This window comes from Ruditapes philippinarum, unplaced genomic scaffold (genome assembly GCF_026571515.1).
Source record: "Ruditapes philippinarum isolate M1 unplaced genomic scaffold, ASM2657151v2 ctg488_1_1_1_1, whole genome shotgun sequence".
Taxonomy (NCBI): Eukaryota; Metazoa; Mollusca; class Bivalvia; order Venerida; family Veneridae; genus Ruditapes; species Ruditapes philippinarum.
In genome coordinates, this window is record NW_026853285.1 from 454583 (window position 1) to 468010 (window position 13428).

Genomic DNA, 13428 nt, shown 5'->3' on the forward strand with positions numbered 1-13428 from the left:
TTGTTACAAATTGCTAATTCTTTTGATAATTGTAGAATGAATTACTTATCTTATAATCGTAACTAACTGGCTGTCATTGGCTCCAACATGCTTTCAATGAAGTATGTTCCCTGAATATGTAACTAAATATTTCAGATATAGTATTAATACAAAGATATTTTATATTAAAGACAAAGTGACCAAAATAATATGTCGAAGACGTAAAATATATGAACGTTTTTATGATTTGATTAGAATAATTATGGCTGACAGGAAGAAGAAAAGGACAACGCTGACGTGCCATGACATAAATTGAAATATTGTTAAAGGTCATTCCTATTAACTTTTATATAAATGGGTATTGAAACATATGTCATGACCTTCTCCGTTTATTTTGAAATTGTTCCGGACAAAAAACATCTTTTCAACAAGTGACAGTGAATTATTCGGGATAAAAATCTATTATTATGTTTATTTGATGTATTTTACTACAATCATGATTGTAATACATGTAGTGGCAAGGGGGTAACATGAATACACATTATATTCGTGTGTATTTTAGATTATATAATAAAGCATTATGTGTTATCCTTTCTATTTCCTGATATTCATAGAATAAAACCTACACCGTTTTGTAGACAAGCAAGAGAAAATCTCTACATTATGAAAAGGGAGTTTATTGAAGTATTATCTTGAATGAATCCATTTAGCTTTGTTTGGAAAAGCCTTCATCGGGTAAATGACTTTCTAAATGGGAATATCCAAATCAGTTTTGTCACATACTTGAAGAGTGCTTGAGCCAATAACTTTCTTAAAGAAAATTACAAATCACTTTAGCAATCAAACTTAAAGAGAGCTTGACCCAACTATCAACATAGAATCGAAAACATATTTATTGAATACTTGTATAATACTTTATTGGATCGCAGTTGTCACCTTGAGAAAAATGCTTGTTTGGCATTGATACGTTTTAAATCAGTTTGATAATAATCTTATTAGCTTGGTAAGAACAAATTTAATCTTGATAAAACATCACGTTACAATAAATATCTTCTATACATGCACGTCACTAATTAGAGCGATGTTGTTTAAACAGATCTCCAACCCCGCACGTTTCAAGGGCAAAGCAATCATCTAGTCAAGGACATGAAAGCATTATAAAATTATTATTCAATCACATAGATAAGTGATTTATGAAAGCTGTTGCTCTGATACTATTCAATGTCTTAATACGAACAAAAGTATTTTATGTTTACTGAATATCAAATGATGAGTTACATATCTGACATTGTATTAAAACATTACGTTTTGCACTATAGCAGTACTAGAGAACATGTAGAAACATTGTATGTCAAGATGTGATAACATGTGTCTCATCGACCTTGGTTTTAGTCATTGTAGACCAGGGGTTTTGTTTGGTTGGTTTGGTTTAACGTCGCATTAACACAGAGTAGGTCAAATGGCGACTTTCCAGCTTTACTGGTTGAGGATGACCTCAGATGTCCTCCAGTGCATTATTTCAGGCACGAACGGTGTCCTGAGTAGAACCCCTGACGTTTCGCAAGCTAGTAGGATAGCTTCCTCACGTGTAAAATAAAGTGGTTTATAGTCAACGACCTTGACCATTCGGTCACAGACCAGAGAACAAATTGCGACATTTTGTATGTTGAGGTAAAACGTTTCTGAATACATCTAGGCAATATACAACAATTGCTGATTCGGGGGGAATCTGAGTAACATATTATGATACATAAGTTGATACATCTTGATCATAAATTTTCATAAACAGACGTGAGTGAATAGCAATGAATAAATCATCTATCCTCGTGATTTTAATGGCAAAGCAATTTGAACAATGGGCACATTTCCCTTACTATCTTAAATATCTATATAAAACAGTAGAAATGTACCATTTAGATCATGTTATAAAATATTAATGAAGACCAAAATGATGATGGAGATCTAAAATGATTTATTTTAATCATGTATATGATGAATAATGATACTTTGTTCTGGAATATTTTATTGTTTGCGATATATTGATATGTAATATCGAATCATATAACTAACACTTTCCGACAACATTTATATATAATTCTTTTGTGTTTTATTTTCACGTATAATGGTAAGTAATATCATTATAATCATTAATGGTATTAAATACGTTCTATTATAAACCAAATCACTTCAAAATCATTCAATGAAATGTTTGAACCGTGACTGGAACACGCAAACATGGAACATCTTTTTTTATTATAATACATTAACAAAAAATGACATGATCAATAAATGCTTATTCTTTTAATACATGCGTGTTGGGCATGCAGTTACACCATGTTAGGTTCATGATTTAATCACCTATCCTGTACCGTTACTGCGTTAGCAGTGCTATTACATCTCTCATACTTTGTTTGCCCTTCTCTTATAAATAATGATCATGGAATATGTTATTTTAAGTGTTTAAGGTGTGTACCTCTATTTTATCATTTCATTTCACATAGATGAACTCATTATCGTGACAGAATGGCCGTTTATCATATACATGTATCTTCTTTAAGTTCATCAATTAAGTCGACATGTTATAAAGAATTTACAGTTTTTGCTATTCTTAATGATAACCTATGTATCAATGAAAGGTAAAATATTTTGTCTTATAGCATGTAAACATAAGTAGTAACCTTTTATTATATCATATATGAATGAGCATCTATAGAAAAACAAAACAAAAACATAAAAATGGGTTTTACCTAATGTAATTTAAGATATGTTTTAATATTTGAACATATTTGAACATAACTGCAGCATCATCTGCTGAATTGTATTATTTGAATCCTATAGCATTATACAATACTCAACTATAGCTATATATCATGTCAAATTCGTTTCTTGAGAAGAAAAAAAAAATGTTAATTGTTACGAGCATCCAGATTGAAATGTTATATTGGACGAGTCATATTGTACAGAATATATTTGAATAAGAACATTTTAATCCTTGCCCCAGTAGGGGCAAACATGTATTTCTATTAATTATAGAAAGACAAAATAGTTAAAACGGTTTTAAAGCGTCTATATAGTCTATTCAGAAGATTTTCGGCGTCTCGATCTTAATAATATCTTTACAACCGTACAGAAATAGAAAAGTACAGTCCTTTGTGTGTGCTTAAAGTGTCTGAATATAGATAGGCATTGAAAAGAAATAACCATTTCATAAAAAAAACTTAATTGCTTTATCATTTTCGACCAATATAATTGAAATGCTGCGGCCCAATCTCAATATTAAGCACATAAAACAATACATATTTTTGGGTGAACTACACGTTTCTAGTCTTTGAAACCTATTTGATAGTTCAGTCTCGTGCAAATTTATATTGATCGTTTCCTTTACAATGAAACAACCAGGAGAATCATCACAGAAACGAATACAAATAAATAATGACACGTAGACGCATAATTTATAAGAAAAACACTTAAGTAATTAAAATATAAAAAAATATTTTGTTACAGGAGGTTATTCTAAACTAATATTTAAAAATGATGAAAGAATTTCGGACATATTATGTTATACCCTCTGGCGTCCGTCTGTCCGTTAGCAATATGGATTCCGGAGCATAACCTGAGTTCCATTTGGCCCATAACATTCAAACTTCATAAAATGATTGTCCATACTGGGTAGAAGACCCCTGATGATTTTTTGGTCACAAGGTCAAAGGTCAACGTCACTGTTACCTTAAAACTGAAAATAGTTTCCGGAGCATAACTTAAGTTTCATTTGGCCCACGGTGTTCAAACTTTATAGGATGATTGTCCATATTGGGTAGAGGACTCCTAATGATTTTGGGGTCACAAGGTCAAAGGTCAAGGTCATTAATACCTTAAAACTGGAAACAGTTTCGGAGAATAACATAAGTTCCATCTGGCCCATAATATTCAAACTTCATAGGATGATTGTCCATATTGGGTAGAACACCCCTTATGATTTTCGGGTCACAAGGTTAAAGGTTAAGGTCGCTATTACTTTAAAACTGAAAACAGTTTCCGGAACATAACTTAAGTTCCATTTGGCCCACAGTGTTCAAACTTCATAGGATGATTGTCCATATTGGGTAGAACATTCCTATTGATTATGAGGTCACAAGGTCAAAGGTGAAGGACACTATTACCTTAAAACTGAAAACAGTTTCTAGAGCGTAACTTGAGTTCTATTTGGCCCGCAGTGTTTAATCTTCATAGGGTCTTACAAATGCTTCATCCTTATTAAAAAAGAAACAAAACAAAAAACCTTTTCGGGCATATAATGCTTGTTGTAAAACGTCAAAACATGAATCTCTGTTGCACGGTTGGGTATCTCACTAGTAGTCCTGTATGGCTTTGTTGGTCAGGGCTGCGTCACGTGAACGTTGCCAAACTTCGTTGATATCTGTGCAACATTTTACATCATCTCAAACAATGTCGGGGCATTTTATTTCAAATATAAATTATTGAAAATATAGAATTATCCTTTATTTGTTATAAACACACACAACTTCATTGTATTTTTTATTTATCGCCTGATATACATATAAATTAATATATTTGCGTGATTTAAGTAAGGTTTAAAGTGACTGAATTGGGAATATTAATCTATAATGCACTTTATACACAGAATATCTGTCACGCCATGGACGTCTTCCTCCATTGTCCTGATAATTATTGTTATTTCTGCAGACAAATATTCAGTGTCTATTATTTATCTAGGAGAGCGAGAAAATAATAATTAAGTGAAACGATGGGGATAAATGTTCAAGGAGGACACCGTCAATGTTATGTCGTATTTACGAAAATGGTTTCGATAAAATTAGATGCTCCGGGACATTAAATTTGTTCACGTTAGAAAGCAATTTAGTCTTACGGGTCTGTTTTAATATAGGGACATATTGGGATTTCCCCTATTATTAATGTTGTCGGACTGTCGCCTTAAATATGAACCTGTATATAATATTTGTTTGAGGCTCTATAAAAATATATATTAATTTTAGTGAATCACAAAATTAAATTAAGTAATTAAAGACGATAATCATAATCCATCAAGCTTGTTTAGATTTACATAATAATAGTAACACACGTCAGATCTTTTAAGAAAAATTATCCATAATTTGGACTTTTATTACATTACAAAAACATGAATGCATGGTCCTTTTTTGCATAAACAAACACGAGTTAGAACGTAATTGTTCAAAAGGGAACTTTTTCTGAATCTGACTTATATCTCCCGTTGTAAAATATTTATATTACAAGTCAATTACCTCTCATCTAATAAAGTAATTTGTACTTGTATATTTACATTAATGGATAAAATTAATTAATAATGAATGAAACAATGCTGTAATTTTCGTTTATTCTTGTATGAAATATATGTGAACATTTCAATAGTTAAAGACACTTGATAAACACTTGTTGTAAAGTTAATCATTTATCCCTTAACATAACAAAAGGCCACATGTTTTAAAGACACGCGTAAAATCATGCGATGTGTACAATGTTAATAATCATATTTAATACACTTATAATACACATTTAAAACAGTTATAATAACATCAGTTTGCGAAAACGTCCTGATTATATTTCCGCAGATAATAAGCTCTACTACAGAACAGTCGTACAAGGCCTTTTCTGAATCGCTGGTCCATGAAACCATACAACAAAGGATTTATAAGTGAATTGATAAAATAAAGTCTCCAGAAAAAGAAAAACTGAACTTTCTGTAATTTTGTTAGAGACCTTAACACACCTTCGGTATTTGCTACCATGCATACTAGGCCTAGGTATAAAGACATTGTCACAATAAATACACCTGATAGAATAAGCATTATCAATGTTTTCCTTCGCCTGGCACTGAGACGATTTCTTAGATACCTATTTTGCCACATGTTCAGACGTCTCAGAGACCTCTGCGGGTCAAAAGCATGAGAATCGGAGAAAAATTTTCCACGATTTAGTTTCACTTTCCTTTTAGGAAAAAGCTCAATATGAGTTTGTTTTTTATGGTATAACAGTCCGTTTTTGTTTTCAGGTATGACCTCCAGCTGCCTCCCTGAATGCTGATAGAGAGGTATAGGATCCGACAAAAGTTTTCTCCGAAGAGTAGATTTACCAGCAGGGAAGCTAGATCTCCTCTTGGGTGTATAATGGTGGTACGAATCATCACTCCCGAGATCAGGGCTAGAAAATTGAAAACTGTTGTCATCATTACTGACCGCTGACATCCGACAAGCACCATTTTGTAAACTATTATTCTGTTTCAGGCCTATTAGCAATTTCCGTCCTGTACATATATTAAGTATTGCTGTGGTAAACATAATAAAAAACATTGGTGCTACAACAGCACACAGAACGTAGAAAAATGGAACTATATCATACGCATAGGAGTCTGCTTTTTCACATATACAAACGCGTATCGAATAGTTTCCATAGATATAATCGTAATTTTGTTTTCCCCAGAAAACAGCCGTTGGTGAAGCTATTACAAGTGAAAACATGATACATGAGAAACATAGCCTTGCTGAAATTCTTACAGGAATCTGCCAAGATAGTGGATGACATATTTTCCTATATCTGTCATAAGCAAGGAGAAACAGAATAAGTCCTGCTGACCAAACAGTAAATACGTTAAAAAACGATTTCGCCTTGCACAGGGAGCTAGATGGATAACTGTACCAGTTAGTCTGGGATACAATCTCTCCCGGGAGCGTCGTTAAGGCACTAGTCAGATCTATCAATGCCATATACAGCACAAAACATCGAAAACTACAAATCTTATACCACTTGTAGTAAACTATAAGAATAAATATATTTCCAAGCGTTCCAAACACGGCTTCAACTGCAATCATCAATGTAACCGGAAGCACCGCTTTAGTCATATCCATTGAAAGATCCTCTGCAGTTAATAACTGTTTTGTCACATTTTCTGTAAAATTATAATCTCTGATTGTTTCGGTAGTATTTTTCTGCCAAAAATTAACTAAAAAATTCATATTCTGTGTATTATCTATATTTTATTTTCTACCAGCACCTGTAATTCAAATATATCAAGTAATTCCTGTTTGTTTGTTTTTTTTTGTGTTTTTTTAATATATCGTCTGCTCAATTGAAATTATATATTGTATATTTCTTAACTTTTGACACACATATAACACTGCAAAACACGGGATAAAAACTGCAAATTATAGATCTTGGTGAAAATGTCGGTAAATGTGAACTATAAATTCACAATTTTACAAACCAATAATCCAGTTATAATCATTTATTGAATACTAAACATATTTGTTTTGATTCATCTCTTTATAATATGTATATTTTTTATTTTATATTATCTTTTCCAGTTACTATCCACACACTTCGTATAAAATATTACTAACGAAAAAAAAACTGTTTGATTGCTGCCGTTCCAGTATTTTTTCCTGTGCAAACATGCTGGTAGGAGAGAATAATGCTATCGGAATTTTTTGTCAGGTTGCTGTTTAGGAGAAACAAATTGCGTTTTGGCTTTAATGGATTAAATTCTCTTTACAGCTTCATTTTACAAGGAATGTATGAACGACAGCAGAATAAATGTTTTAAAGCTAATCATTAAACATCTTCTGTGTTGCAATAAAATTTCAATGAATATCTAATTGAACATTTAGACTGCAGTTTTTTTTTCTTTTCTCAAGAAATTGACATACTGTTTTTGGTGGGAAAAGGTTTGAAAGGAATGGAAAACAAACAAAAACAAAAAAAGCTAATATTACGAAGAAAAGAACATGTTCAGTTCATACTATACTAGAAAAAGTACATTTCTGTTTTATAAATTTGTCACAAGCCCTAAGCAGTTTCCGAGTTCTGTGCAGCAGCTGTTCCAAGATGTCAAGTGCAATGTAGCAGCTGCATGCATGATCGGTTTACATATCTGAGAATGTTTATAAATTCAAAACTGTACCATCTCCATGTTTTGTGAGCCGGTGCTAGAGGGCGTTGACGGTAGCTTCCAATTGCGTCCATGAACAGCTTGATTCAGTTGAGTTGATAACAGTTTGCTCTTTTGGGCGTGCTCTTAGAATTCCGTTTTTATCTATTTTACCTCTTCGGTTCATAAGCTTCAATGTTACAAATTTATATCGTGATGCAAATTGAAAATTGTTTAAGCATGTGCTAGTGGACTTGGAAAATAATGTTCAGAAGGGGATTACTCTTTGAAAAAACATTGCATTCTAAACAGTGAGCATTGGTCAAACTATTCATTTCAAAATGCTGGAATAAAAGGATAATTATCTTAGATAAAAAATAAAATAGTTCAGGTGTAATGATACTTGTCCTAGTATAACCGATTTTCAAATTATGTTATTTCTATATATTCCTAGAAATCCTAAACCAAATTTAAATAATTGAACAAAGTTTGTTCACAAATCTTAATTATTACATTCCGATTGGGTGGAGAGGAAGGTTGCGCAACAGAATGATAAATTACACATGTATGTTAGTGGGGCTGAGCTTTTAAGTACTTACGATTTATTTTAATCATAATGTTTGCCACTTGTTAAGCATTCTTTGAGAGACATTCTAGATTCTTTTTGAAAACACCGCTTAAAATTACAGGTATTAATATCGTAATATAAATGGTTGACATTATTATTATTTTGTTTCTTATACAATTCAAAGATAAAGCGTTTAGATTTATTTACACGCTCCTTGCACAATAGCTCGGAATAGGTACCATTCTTGTAGACGTCAATTTAAATTGATTTAATTGTAAAGATCGAAAAGAAAATAGTCAGATTATAAATATTTTTAAGATAGCTTCCATATTGTATGTTTTTTCATTGCCTTTCATTTTCATCTTCCCTTTCACAAGATTTTCTTGTTTCAAGAAGAACTTTTTTCTATTTGTATAATATTTTATTTTCAGTCCATTTTTCTGCTATACAGTTCTCAAGCAAGCGGAAGCAGGCTTTATTATATTAATAATAAAAACAACAACAACAACTACAGCATCACAGTGTCTGATTCATTACCCTATTTACGTGTATGGTTGAGATAAAAAGAGCCTGTTACATTAACACTGATTAAAATCATTTATATAACACATTGTTCCACTATGTAATTAGATGTGCTACTTTGCGATACAATTTATTCTGTCATTTTATATTAATTGTCTTCTTTTCTATTGATTTGCTAAGCCCAAGCAAATATATGGATGATAAGTCGTAGAAATTATAACAGTGATTTCATAAATCTACAGAAATCCTAAAATTCTCATGAGAAACAAAATATATTTTCCGTATAGAAGAGAACAATGTTTATTTAGAACAGCCTCGGTAAATATTCCTACAGCAGACCATTGTTATCTGGTTATGCTATTTTGTTCTACAATGGAATTGCTTATATAATCCATCTCGTTAAATAAAGCAGCTCTCTTTTGTTCGCAAATCTGCGGATGCAAGGGCATTCTTTTCGCATATTATATTTGTATATTTGTAACGGAACAAGACATTACCAAACACTTCACATAGTTCCTTTGCGTTTTTACCCCCTTCCTAGAAACAGGAATTATTATGCTGGCTCATAAACAATATCAAAGCTGAATAGAACTTGAATTAATGCAAGCTTTTTCTTTACAAATTGTAATAAATATTATTTCATTTGAAATTGTTTACGAAAATGTAGGACAATATGAGACGCCATGGCATCAAGAAATAATATTTTATCTCGTCAAAGAGGTCATTATTTTGATCAAATCATTTTAGTCTAGACTGTTTTTACAAACTTTATGTTTATGATATTTATGAAAATCTGCTCACTCCCGTTTGATGTGAATTTCTCAATCAAATATTTCTTTGTTCAGAACATTTTATCTTATCTGTTCAGCAAATTATTTCATTTTTTAAACCACTGTGTCAGCTCATTATTTTTTAGGGTGTCCGTGCCCGAATGGTTAAGGTTGTTGACTTCGTATCACTTACCTGTCACCGCTGTAGTCTCGAATCCAACAAATAACTTTAGATCATTTCATGTGATGAAGCTATCCAGCTAGTTTACGGAATGTCGGTGGTTCTCAAGTACCCGTTCATACCGGAAATAATTCATGGAGGGGCACCTGAGGTCTTCATGGAAGGTCGCCTATTCCGAGTTTTTGTTTTTGTTTTTTTTTCTTCTTTTTTCCAAAAATAAGAAATAGGGACCAATTTTCTCAAATCAAGCAAATCAACGTATGTGTGTGCAAGTAAAATATCGATTATGAGAAATAAAACAAAGACAAACGATATAATAAATATAATAGATTGTGATAAAAGATGCGTTTTGGTTTGCTTGTTTTTTGTTGTTTTTTTTTTTGTTTGTTTGTTTGTTTGTTTGTTTGTTTTTTTAAAGAAAAGAAATTGCATTGGAAATTGTATAACATAAGGGCAATTTTCATATTATTTAATTATTTTCTTTATCTTACCTCGTATCCGGGTTTTTCAAGAAGCAGGGAAATTATAACAAAAAAAATTTAAAAAAATTATATATTTGTTTTTTAAATTTTTAACCCTTTCCCATTTAAAACCCAAAAGTTTACGTTTTTTTAATTAATGAGTATTAGGGTATGATATCTTGTATAGGACAAACAACAAATCTCCTTTACATTTTCTATGAATGTCTTGTATCCGTACAATTATAAAGCGACGAAAAGGCGACCAAGTAACAAATCTAACAAAGATCAGAAAAAGATCAAGAGGGGTAATTGATGTCTCTTTGCTCTGCATCCTATATTTCAATGTTCGCTTAAACAAAAATTGGTCGTTTATCCTATTATTTTACAATTCCATTCTCTCCAAATAAATAAATAAAAATTTTTACCTGGCTCTAATGGATGGTGAAACTGACCGGAAATGCGGGTATTAGTATACTCTATTTTGTCTTATTACTCAACATAAACTCGGTCCAGATAAGTTCAAATAACACGAATGTGCGGTTGTTCTTATTTCCTTTAAAGTGTTAACATGATTACGCTCAAATATTCATTAAAAATATCGCCAAATCACATCAGTTAAAACACTACGACCATACGAGAGACGAAATTTCAAATGGCGAGAGGTCAAATCAAAACAAAATGGCTTAACTTTGTTTACTTATGTAATAATTTCCTTTTAACACTATTGCAGAGAACGAAGCTAGTCTAAATAATAAAGCATCTATGCGTACACTAAATGACATTTGCAATAAAACAGTTGATATCAACATTTTTATGTGTAAATGTTAATGGAAACAATAACCGGATTTTCATATAATCTATATGAACGACAGGCATCTACTTAAAACACCTAACAAACTGTCTTGATATCTCATACACATGTAATGAAGTCATTTTAGCCTTCCTGTTTACTCTTATCTGCTCTGTACGTTTCAATGACGACTGTTTGATAAAGGTCGATTGAAGGCCACGAAAAAAGTGGCCATATTATACCATAAAAAAATTGTACTTTAAATATCTGAAGATTGCAACAAACACGTCACTTAAGAATTTTATATTTCATTCTGTATTTTACAGAAAAATTACTTTTTTTAGATGATTTTTGCAAAAAAAATGTTAAGTCATAATCGAGAATGTATTACATTAAATTTTGTACATTTTGACAAAAATGATACTTTTATTATTCAAGTTGTGTGAAATTTAATTCATTTTATTTAAATAATGAAAACAAAACGAATGTAATTGTTTTATTAAATTGTTTAATACATCTCTATAGAGACGCACAACTCACGTATTTGCTTTTGACAACAAACGGTCTTTTTTTTGGTAAACAATGGTACCAAGTTTGAAGTTGAATAAAGTCCAACATTTAATTTTTAGCTGATTGTATTAAGTTGATATATATTATCTCCATTATTATCATTCTACCATTCATTGCTTTTTTCAGCTGCTGGTTTGTCTTATGTCTTTTTATAATTATGATTTTACACAGACATTTTTCTCTTAAAACTTTCCGTATTGGCATATTCACATTATTCCTAAGGCATAGGCTGTTAAAAAGTGTTATAAGTTTCTAAAATATACTGATACATTTACATTTATAATATGCACATATTCAGTATAACCTGAGATAGGCTCTTGGAAATACGTAATACATTTATACGTAAATAATAAGAATAATTAACATATTATCATGTACTGTTTTAACAAACATTTCCATGCAGTTACCAGAATATATTAAATCATACACCTCACACGAAGATCGGCTACAATTAATATTTGCGAAATTATCAACTAATTTTACCTGTCTTAAAGGTATACTCACATGAAAAATGTATGTCAAATAAACATTCCAGTATATTTACTTTTAGACAACACTCTTCTCGTTTTGTTCGATTGTTTACTTTTGACAGCTATCTTCCTATACAGCTTTTCTTTTCAATGCCGTCATTATTTGATATGAGTTAAGACATTCTGTAACTTTGGATGCCTTGCTAGTTGGTATAATGTCTGTACAATAGCCGAGTTAATGATCCCTGATGCAAAAAAATGACGTGAACAGTGTTCAGGAACATGTTGTAAAAATAGAATTCGTTAAATACAAATTGGTAACATTCTATAAAACGGAACAATTTTAAAGTAAAAACACAATTATCAGATTAATAAGGGTATATTTTATCTAGTAAGCTTGTGAATTTCCAACTTAATTTTTCATATTTTATAAATCTACCAGTATATGGTCAAGAAAAAATGATCTGACCAAGGAGAACACGAGGTTGAAATCATAACTACATTATTCAGTCAGAATTTGAAAACACGTAGCAATTGTTTTAATTAATTAATTGTTTTATCATCTCTTTAAGCTCACGTTTTGTTAAAACCGGTCATTATAGTTTGGCATAGTACCAGTTTGAATGATAAAGTCCACAGTGTTTGGAAATATGTTATTATCTATTATCCGCCAATTTTTGCTGCGGTTTGCAGTAGGCTTTTTATAATTAGAATTTTACCGAACTCTAAAATTTTCGTTTAATCCCATTAATATATTTTGTCTATTAGGAGACACAAAAAAAACAATTTAAAATCGTTCTATACAAGTAAACAATTTTTTAATGCAAAGATTTCATATGGACTTAACACTGTAACTTTATTTTTTCTCTTTATTGCCGATAAGGGTTTTGAAAAATACCAATAAGTAAACGCGTAAAAAGATAAAATGTACCAAATAAAACTAGTTTGAAAGTATTTGTATTGCGTAAAATTAAATTTCAATGTAGTAAACGAGTAATAATAAAAAAAGAAATAATGGACTATTAAAATAAGGTAAAGCATATACACAGATATTAACAAGTTAGAATTATGGATTATCTGCGTACCTCATTGTTATGATACGTTTTTATATATTGTTATGTTCAATTTGGCAAACTATGATTAATCTTTGGTTGATTTATATTGTCTGTATTATTATCATTGCAGATTAGAATTGG

At 31.0% G+C, this 13428-nt stretch overlaps 1 protein-coding gene across 1 annotated transcript; it reads right to left on the reverse strand.

Annotated features, from left to right (window-relative positions):
• Window positions 1–5439: 5439 nt before the first annotated feature.
• On the reverse strand, window positions 5440–7892 carry LOC132736378 (tyramine receptor Ser-2-like). Its single transcript, XM_060723496.1, has one exon. The coding sequence runs from the start codon at window positions 6987–6989 to the stop codon at window positions 5553–5555; it is 1437 nt and encodes a 478-aa protein (XP_060579479.1). The 5' UTR covers window positions 6990–7892; the 3' UTR covers window positions 5440–5552.
• Window positions 7893–13428: the final 5536 nt, after the last annotated feature.

Excerpts from the sequence above, each read along its gene's own strand:
- LOC132736378 (XM_060723496.1), bottom strand. The coding sequence starts at position 6,989 with ATGAATTTTTTAGTTAATTTTTGGCAGAAAAATACTACCGAAACAATC.